The 9948-nt window shown below is 47.1% G+C and overlaps 1 protein-coding gene across 1 annotated transcript; it reads right to left on the bottom strand.

The window, feature by feature from the left end:
* Positions 1-8681: 8681 nt before the first annotated feature.
* On the bottom strand, positions 8682-9656 carry LOC309451959 (olfactory receptor 14A16-like; the record flags this gene model as incomplete). Its single annotated transcript, XM_082076651.1, has 1 exon — positions 8682-9656. One exon carries the CDS (start codon positions 9654-9656, stop codon positions 8682-8684), a length of 975 nt encoding a protein of 324 aa, XP_081932777.1.
* Between the last annotated feature and the right edge of the window lie 292 nt (positions 9657-9948).

The following is a 9948-nucleotide window of genomic DNA, read 5'->3' on the forward strand; positions in this document are numbered from 1 at the left end:
CCAGGGAACTTTCAAGCTGCCCTTCCCTGAGCCTGGAGAGTTCATTGTTGTCATCTGCAAACTTACTGAGGCTATACTCAGTCCCTTCATCCGGATCATTGGTAAAGAGATTAAACAGAACTGGCCCCAATACAGAGCCCTGGGGACACCACTCGTGACTGGTGCCTAAATGGATTTCGCTCCGTTCACCACAACTCTTTGGGCCCGGCCCTCCAGCCAGTTCTTTATCCATCGCAGATACACCATCCAGGCCATGAGTTGCAGCTTCTCCAGGAGATGCTGTGGGATACAGTGCCAAAGGCTTTACTGAAGTCTAAGTGCACAACATCCACAGCCTTTCACTCATCTACTGGGTTGTCACCTTATCATAGACAGAGACCAGGTTGGTCAAACAGGACCTGCCTTTCATAAACCCATGTTGACTGGACCTGATCGCTTGGTTGTGTTTTAAGTGCTGTATCCACTCAAGATCATCTGCTCCATGACCTTTTCCAGCACCAAGGATAGACTGACAGTTCTGTAGTTCCCCAGATCCTCCTTCCAACCCTTCTTGTAGATGGGTGTGATGTTAGCCAGCTTCCAGTCAACTGGGACCTCCCCAGTTAGCCAAGATTGCTGGTAGATAATGGAAAGTGTCTCAGTGATCGCCTCCGCCAGCTCCCTCAGCACCCTTGGGTGGATCCCATCTGGCCCTATAGACTCATGGCTGTCCAAGTGGTGTAGCAGGTCACCAAACATTTCCACTTGGATTACTGGGACTTCATTCTGCTCCGCATCCCTGTCTTCTGGCTCAGGGGCTGGGTACCTGGAGCACAACTGGTCTGACTATTAAAGACTGAGGCAAAAAGGCATTTAGTACCTCAGCCTTTCCCTCATCTTCTGTCACTATGTTTCCCTCTGCATCCATCAGGGGATGTATATTCTCCTTTGCCCTCCTCTTGTTGCTAATGTATTTACAGAAACATTTCTTGTGGCCTTTCACAGCCATGGCCAGGATCAACTCTAGTTGGTCTTTGGCCCTGCTCATTTTCTCCCTGCATAACCTCACAGAATTCCTGTATTCCTCGAGTAGCCTGACCTTCCTTCACAACGTTACAAATTTAATTTTTACTCCCAAGTTCCAGCCCCAGCTCTCTATTTAGCCAGGCCAGCCTTCTTCCCCACCAACTGTCCTTCCAGTACAGCTGCTCCTGTGCCTCTGAGATCACCTTCTTGAAGAGAGACCAGCCCTCCTGGCCTACTTTGTCCCTCAGGACTGTCTTCAGGGGACTCTGCCAACCAGCCTTCTGAACAGGTCTAAGTCTGCCCTTCGGAAGGCCAAGGTAGCAGTTCATCTGACCACCCTTCTAACTTCTCCAAGGATGGAAAAGTTGCTCCTTTCATGGTCACTATGTCCAAGGCGACCTCCAATTGACATGTTGCCAACGAGTCCTTCTCTGTTCACAATCCACAGCTGCACTGGATGCCTTCCCTAGTTGGCTCACTGGCCAGTTGTGTCAGGAACTGTCTTCCATGCACTGCAAGAGCCTCCTAGTCTGCTTCCTCTCTGCTGTGCTGCATTTTCAGAAGACATCTGGTAGGCTGAAGTCTCCAGTAAGAACAAGGGCTGGTGACCGGGAGGCTTCTCCCAGCTGCCTGCAGAATATTTCAGCTGCCTCTTTATCCTGGTGGGGTGGTTGGGTGATCTGTAACAGACTCCCACCAGGATGCTTTCCCCCTGATTCTTACCCATAAATGTTCAACCCTATCGTTACCCTCATCATGCCACACCTGTTTTTCTCTCCTTCCCCTTCAAATCTAGTTCAAAGCTCTTTCCATGAGCTCTCCGAACTCCTGCCCCTGAATTCTTTTCCTGCTTTGAGACAAGTGAGTCCCATTTGTCACCAGCAGGCCAGGTGTCATGTAAACCAACCCATGATCAAAAAACCACAAATTCTGCTGGTGACTCCAGTCCCACAGCCAGGTCTGACTGTATCTGCTTGGTCTTCCTGTATCATTCCTCAGCACGCCCTGCAACTGGGGGGACAGAGGAAAACAGTACTTTTGTTCCTGATCCCTTAGCTACTTGTCCCAATCCCTCTTGATTGCCTTTGTATTTCCCATTGCGGTCTCATCACTCATCAAAATTAGTCATAGATAATTATCTGAGGGCCTTACCAGGCAGGAAGTTTTCACATTTCTAACCTGGGCTCCACGGGGCAGCAACTTCCCTAAGTGGGAAGTTCAACAGCCTTCCCCAACATTCAGTAAAAGCGAGTGTAGATAGAGGAGGTGAGACAGAGAGGTAAGAATGTTCACGTGGTCTGTGCCTCAGAGTTCACCAGCAAAGTCTCTCAAGCCTTTGCCTCCAGGCAGGACTCTGGAGAACAGCCAGAGGTGGACAGGAATCGGGTCTCAGGTGACTTCAGCAAACTCAACCCTTACCTGTCCACGGGAGCAGAGCGGCTGCGTCCAAGGGTGCTGAGGGGGCAGGATGATGTCACAGTGAGGCCAGTCTGCACCATTATGAGAAGTCATGGAGACTGGGGGAGCTCCCTGAAAACTGGCAAAAAGCAAATGTTGCATGTACTTTTCAACAAGACTCGGGGCACAACCTGGGGAGCTAAAGGCTGCTTAGCTTCACTTTGGATGAGGGATATGTACCAAAGCATGTCCTGTTGGATTGCATTTCTGGGTGTGTGAACGAGCGGGGGACTGGGTGAGCCCAGGTGGGATTATGCACGACCATCCTTACTGCTTCCTGTGATAAAAGGACCACATGTGTGGCTGAGGGGAGAGCAGTGGGTGTATTCAACTGGGACAACAGCAAGGCTTTTTGCACCAACTCCCAAAATATTCCCTTTTCAAGGACAAACAGACTGGAGGACTGGGTCAATGGGAACCCTTATGGTATCCAAGTAGAGGAAATCCAAAGTCCTGTCCTGGGGTGGATGAGCCTCTTGAAGTATAACAGCTTAGGGACGTCCTGGCTGGGTTACAGCTCTGCAGAAACATTTATCCATTCACAGTGCTGGGAAGAATGTGTTTTTGGAATGGGACTGTATAAATCTCTATTTACATAGAGTGAGAGAAAGTGGCATCATCTTGCTTGTCTGCATCTATGGCCTCTGACAAAAATAATGAGAATTTATAGATCAACGTCTAAGTTTTGAAATTAAGACTTCTTACCCAGCTATTATACAGAGATCTTTTCTGTATATGTTTCAATCTTAACATAACATTTTCATTCAGAGGCTGATGCCGTCACCCACTCAGAGATGGCCACAGTCTCTGAGATACACAGAGGGAGCTGAAGCCCTTATGTGGGACAGGGAAATGTGACCCAGTAACTACAGGATCCTTTCTGAGGCAGGAGCTGGTGGCTGAGCAGAGAAAGCCATGACATCCTGGGTAAGACAAGTGATTTCCCTCTCTTGACTAGATACGGAAGCCTGGGCAATTGCACCCTGGGTCTCCAACACCGCTCTTATCCCACAGCATCTCCTTTATCAATGGTCTGGATGAGGGGATCAACTGCACCCTCAGTAAATTTGCAGGTGACACCAAATTGGGTGGGAGTGTTGATCTGCTGGAGGGTGAGAAGGCCATACAGAGGGATCTGGACTGGTTGGATCATTGGGCTGAGGTCAGTTGTCTGAGGTTTAACAAGACCAAGTACCGGGTCCTGTACTTGGGTCGCAACAACCCCAGGCAGCCCTACAGGCTTGGGGAAGAGTAGCTGGAAAGCTGCCTGGCAGAGAGGGCTCTGGGGTGTTGATTGATGGCAACTGAACATGAGCCAGCATGTGCCCAGGTGGCTGAAAAGGCCACCAGCATATTGGTTTGTATCAGGAATAGTGTGGCCAGCAGGACTAGAGAAGTGATTGTGCCACTGTTCTTGGTGCTGGTGAGGCCACACCTTTAATCCTGTGTTCAGTTTTGGGCCCCTCATCATAAGAAGGACATTGACGTGCTAGAGAGAGTGCAGAGGTGGCAACAAAGCTGCTGAGGTGCTGGAGCACAAGTGTGATGAGAAGTGGTTGAGGGAGCTGGGGCTGTTCAGCCTGGAGAACAGGAGGCTACCATCTTATCACTGTCTACAACTACCTGAAAGATTAGAACATGGACAGGATTGGTCTCTTCTCTAAAGTAGCAAGTGATAAAAGAAGAGGAAATGACTTTACGTCGTGCCAGGGCAGGTTTAAACTGGATATTAGGAAAAAACATCTTCCTGGAATGGGTTGTCAGGCATTGGAACAGGCTGCCCAGGGCAGTGGTGGAGTCACCATCCCTGGAGGTGTTTAAAAGGTTGATTAGATGAGCTTCTTAGGGACATGGTTTAGTTCTAGAGTTAGGTTATGGTTGGACTCAATGATCCTGAGGGTCTCTTCCAACTGAAATGATTCTATGCTTCTACCTGAGATACTCGTTGGTACAGGTGTGGAGCAGGACATATCCTCTTTGAATTGCTGGAACTCCTGGAACAGTTCCTCACCTGCCATGTCCAGTAGTTTTTCCACTGCCGAGATGAATGAGCAGAAGAGATTTTGTTTGACTTGCTGGAGTTGGCTAGTGAATTCTTCCACTGTTGGTCACTCTTCATCTTTCCAGTTCAGTACTGCCAATGACTTGGAATATGACAATGGTTTGCCCCGTACAACCTTCCACCACATGGGTCATGTGCGCTGGACTTCATATGGAACTTCTGGTAACTGTGTGTTGTTCAGGTCACTATAAATCACGTCTAGCACAGCCAGTTCCCTCAGGTACTGGATACCTCTTGCCACTCTAGTCCACTTGCCTGGGTTACATGTAAAATCTTCCTTGAAGGGACATCTTTATGCCTGACAGGAGTCACCTCCAGATGCTGAGGGCTTGTGCCCCTTTTCCAATTGCTTTGTCAATACCTCCTTCCCTAGAAAGGGATTCCAGTTGCTCAGCTTCCCTACCCACCAATTCTAGGTTATTGGCCCCATTATCCCAGCACTGGAGCCACCAAGTGAGTATGCTTGCCTGGACAATGCCCAAAATATTTTTGCTTTTCCCACAGCTCATTCAGGGATAGGGATCAGGAGGCTGCCATCTCATCTTCTTCCTCCTTCCCTTCTCGTGATGGCCCTGCTTTTTCATCATCTCTTAGTAAATGAGCTGACTTCCGCTTCCAAACTTCTTTCCTTTGTATAGGTGAGGCTGATACTGGCATGGGCTTGTCCTGTGGGCCATTTGCAGTGCCTGTCACCTGGGTTTGAGTAGCTGCTGTGCTTGTTGCTGGGGACTGAGTGGCAGCAGTGCCCATTGCAGGCATAGGAGTACCCACGGTGATCGTCGCGTTGTTGTCAGATCCAGAGACCTTCTCTTCCCCTCGGGGATAATGAACAGCATTGAACGTGGCTCGGAAAGCATGGGCCAGGCCCCAGCACACTGCAGTGAGCGGTGTCTCCCTGGAATTGCCAGGGTGACACAACACATCTTCCAAATATCCTACTGTTTTTCAGGATTCTGCCACTGTTCAAGGGTGAAGTTCCAAAACGCTAGAGGCACACACAGTCCTAGGCATTTGCTGATGCTATTCCACACACTCTACCACTCAGCCTTGGGGCAGATATCTGGATGATATTCTTAAATTACTTGCTAATCTTTGACAAAACAGAAACAATACTCTCAAGAGGTACTAATAGAAGTATTTTAACTACCAAAGGCTGTTCACAGTAATGATAAGTTATTGTAATGAAGGAGGAAACATCATAGAAGAAGGTAGAAAAGGTGCCATTCTGTATTTCCTCAAAAAAAAAATTATTGAAAAAAGAGGTTTAATTATAATTGTCTCCACATGATGGTGGCCAAAGAACACTAATATCTTCATTACGAAGCTCAAATACCAGATTAAGCTCAAGGTCAGTGTTCTAATAATGAATTTCCCAGGCAAAACACCACTAATCCTTGCAGACCACAGTAATGTGTGAGCTTCAGCACCCATCTTTAACTTGTACCACAAAAACAGGAGCAGAGATCAGATCAAATAAACAAATATCAACAACAGCTTAATCAATATTGTGACCCACAACCCTTAGATACAAATCCTTTAATATGCTCTGCTTAATCTGTTATTATCTCACATTTTTCTTGCACCATGTTGTGCACCAAAGAGGACTGTTGTTGTTTAATCCCAGCCAGCAACTGGGACCACGCAATCGCTCACTCACTCCACCTCCCCAGGTGAGATGGGGAAGAGATGGGGAAAAGAAACAAAACCTCATGGATTGAGATAAGAACAGTTTATTAGAACAGCACAGGAAGATAACAATAATGATAATAATAGTAATAGTAATAATAATAATAATAGCAATAATAATAATAATAATAGAATATACAAAAAAGTGATGCACAATGAAATCACTTACTGCCCACAACACCAATCATTTCCAAGCAGTGGTATTTGACCCCTGTACAACTTCATTTATATATAGCTTGGGTCAGCTTTGCTCCCTCCCAAATTCTTCTGCATCTGGCGGAGTATGGGAAGATAAAAAGTTTTTTAATATCTGGCAAAAATCAAAACTTCAGTGTATTATCAACATTCTTCTCATACTAAATCCAAAACACAACTACTAGAAAGAAAATTATCTCAGCCAAAACCAGGACAGTATCCACAAATAACCAAGGTCTCTGCTATCCCAAGAGAGGCCATGGGGACCCAGCAAGATCATGAAAAAGAGACTGAAGGATGATTAACATCTCCCTCAGTGAAAGCCCATGGATGGTTCAATATGTGCACTGGAGAACAGCTCAAGCAACGAGAAATGCTCTGAGCCCTTTTCACAACTTTAGACCTCTGGGAAAGAGCTCAGTGTCAGTGCAGACCATCCGGTTGCATGTGTGTCCGTCACTGAGCAGTGTGGGAGATTTGAGGGATTTTCTTGAAGTTAACATGTGGAAGGGTTTATATTAGATGGAGATTTGTTATTGAACTAGCCAGGCCCAAAGGAATTTCAAGGACACCTCGTCAAGCTGAAAATAGGATATGCTGTGGGAGTGGGACAGTTCGGCAGCTGCAGGGCAGCAACACAATATAAATCAATAGACCTATTAGCAGTAAGACTCAGGTGCGTGGACATCTCGTGAACATAGACAATATCCAATCAGTTAATGCATGCTTGGAGCGTTGATGCATGATAAGGAAATAACTGCATATATAAGGAGGCTTGTTTCTGTAATAAATTGGCTTCACTTGAATTCATACTGGATTGTGTGGAGTCCATGATAATTCGCCCTCACTGAGCAGCACAACCAGTCTGCAGTCACTCCATAGTCCTGCAGCCAACGTGCTCTGCAGAGCATCATTGCCAGGTTGGGGCCCTGTGGGGAGCACGGGGAGGGGCCAAGAGCACCAGATCAGATCAGAGGAGGGATGGGGAGAGATCAGGCAGGAACTGACCTGGGCTGGAAATTGCCTTGGAGAGAAAAATGCTGATGTTCAGCTGCCCCAAGATTATACTCAGAGTTTAGGGTGCAGGGCCAGAAGTCCTTGCTGTCCTGGTGCTTCACCAGGCCTGGGAAGTAGCTGGAGAATGATTGGTGCCCATCTCTCAAGGCATCATTCATTATGAAGGGAGACATGGAAAGCAAATCTGGGACCTGTGTCAGGGCTTGCACTGAAAAAAAATATTCACCCAGAAGCCACATCATTTTGTTCTGGTACTTCTGGTGCTCAGCACATCCTAAGGCAAACCCCACATGTCACGCTTACCCCAAAAGTCACCCCTAGACAAGGCTCCTTAGCTGGGCTAAGACAGAGAGCTGGGTTCCCACTGTGACCACAGGAAGGACAAGGCCTCTCTTGGCAGCCTCTGTGGTCCTCACCAGAAAAGGCAGCACTGAGAGGAGAACTTAGGAAACTGTAGACCATATCCATGCCCTTTGGGAGTCCTCAAGGAGAGTCTCTCAGTCCAAATATCCAGCCCTTCTTGTTGCTTCATGAACAACCAGGAGAAACTGCCCCAGGACCCTCATTCCAGACCCCATCTCCTACATCCCAGTCAGGCAGTGCACTCCCCATTGTCACTGTGATGATTCCAGGTGATACTTAAAATCAGCAATTAGTAATAAAATAATTCTATATAACTAAGGGTCATAGATTTTAGGCACTTATAAGTTAATAGTAATAAGGTTCACAGATGTCAGTTGTCAGGCACTTGTTAGGCATTAAGTCACAAAAATAGTATTTTTTCAGCATGAGAAGATTAGGAGACAATGCCCTTGCTCTCAGAAGAAAAGGTTGTGACACCAGTGCAAGGAGGTTTCAAGTAGAATAACAAAGAGATGTAATGCATATGCAAAGGATTTCTTGGAAATGTAATGAATATGTATGATCTGTGTGAATATAACCTGTGTCTGTGAATTGTTCAGGACCCCCATTAGGCAAAAAACAATTCCCATGGGAGCCAATAAATCAATAAAGGGTTCTTGCTTCTAAAATAGTAAATTGATTTGGTTTTAGAAGTTTTTTTTATTAGCCAATTTACAGTATCAGGCTGTGATTCAAACTATAAATGTAGATGGTAAATTAGAAGTCAGATGGATAATGACTTCCTTTGTAAGCAACCTTATCACATTTTAAAAAAGCAAAACCAAACAAGCATCTCCCCAACTGCAAAAAATAATATACAAATAAAAAAAAATATGCTAAAGAGTGGATAGGCCCATCATGAGTTATACCCTGAGTGATATGCAGAAGATAGGAAGTTTATTGCCTTTGAAAAATATCCAGACATTTGTTTCCTTAGGGTATTCTTGAGGTCCTGGTTCCTCATGCTGTAGATGAGGGGGTTCAATGTCGGGGGCACGACTGAGTACAGAACAGACACCAGCAGGTCAAGGGATGGGGAGGAGATAGAGGAGGGCTTCAAGTGGGAAAAAATGGCAGTGATCAAAAACACAGTGACCACTGACAGGTGTGGGAGACACGTGGAAAAGGCTTTGTGCCGTCCCTGCTCAGAGGGGATCCTCAGCACCGCCTTGAAGATCTGCACATAGGACACCATGATGAACACAAAACACAAAAAGAACAAACAGACACCAACAACAATAAGCCCAGCTTCCCTGAGGTAGACGTTTGGGCAGGAGAGCTTGAGGATCTGGGGGATTTCACAGAAGAACTGGTCCAGGGCATTGCCCTTGCACAGGGGCAGTGAAAATGTATTGGCCGTGTGCAGCAGAGCATTGAGAAACCCAGTGGCCCAGGCAGCTGCTGCCATGTGGACACAAGCTCTGCTGCCCAGGAGGGTCCTGTAGTGCAGGGGTTTGCAGATGGCAACGTAGCGGTCGTACGACATGATGGTGAGAAGAAAATACTCTGCTGAAATGAAGAAGACAAACAGAGTGACTTGAGCAGCACATCCTGTGTAGGAGATGGCCCTGGTGTTCCAGAATGAATTTGCCATGGACTTGGGGACAGTGGTGGAGATGCAGCCCAGGTCGAGGAGGGAGAGGTTGAGCAGGAAGAAGTACATGGGGGTGTGGAGGTGCTGGTCCCAGGCTATGGTGGTGATGATGAGGCCGTTGCCCAGGAGGGCAGCCAGGTAGATGCCCAGGAAGAGCCAGAAGTGCAAGAGCTGCAGCTCCCGTGTGTCTGTGAACGCCAGGAGGAGAAACTGGGTGATGGAGCTGCTGTTGGACATTTGCTGTCTTGGGATGTGGGTTCTGTGATAGTAAGAAAAAAAAGTCAAAAGAATGGGGAGATTTCTCTGAGCAAAATCAGAGCCATTATATACACTACTACTGCTCCACATGACCTTATTGTGTTTTAGAAGACCTTCCTTCAGCTCTGAGGCTGAGCCCTGGGTGGTGCTGGCTGGAGGTGATGTGAGGAGCAGGGCCTGTGCCCACTGGCTGCTGAGGAGTCAACCCTGCTCTGCAACAGGGGCCATGGGAAGGGGGGGCAGGATACAGACCTGGGGTTCAAGGTTACCA

This window comes from Streptopelia decaocto (genome assembly GCF_964273445.1).
Source record: "Streptopelia decaocto genome assembly, contig: HAP1_SCAFFOLD_45, whole genome shotgun sequence".
Lineage (NCBI taxonomy): Eukaryota > Metazoa > Chordata > Aves > Columbiformes > Columbidae > Streptopelia > Streptopelia decaocto.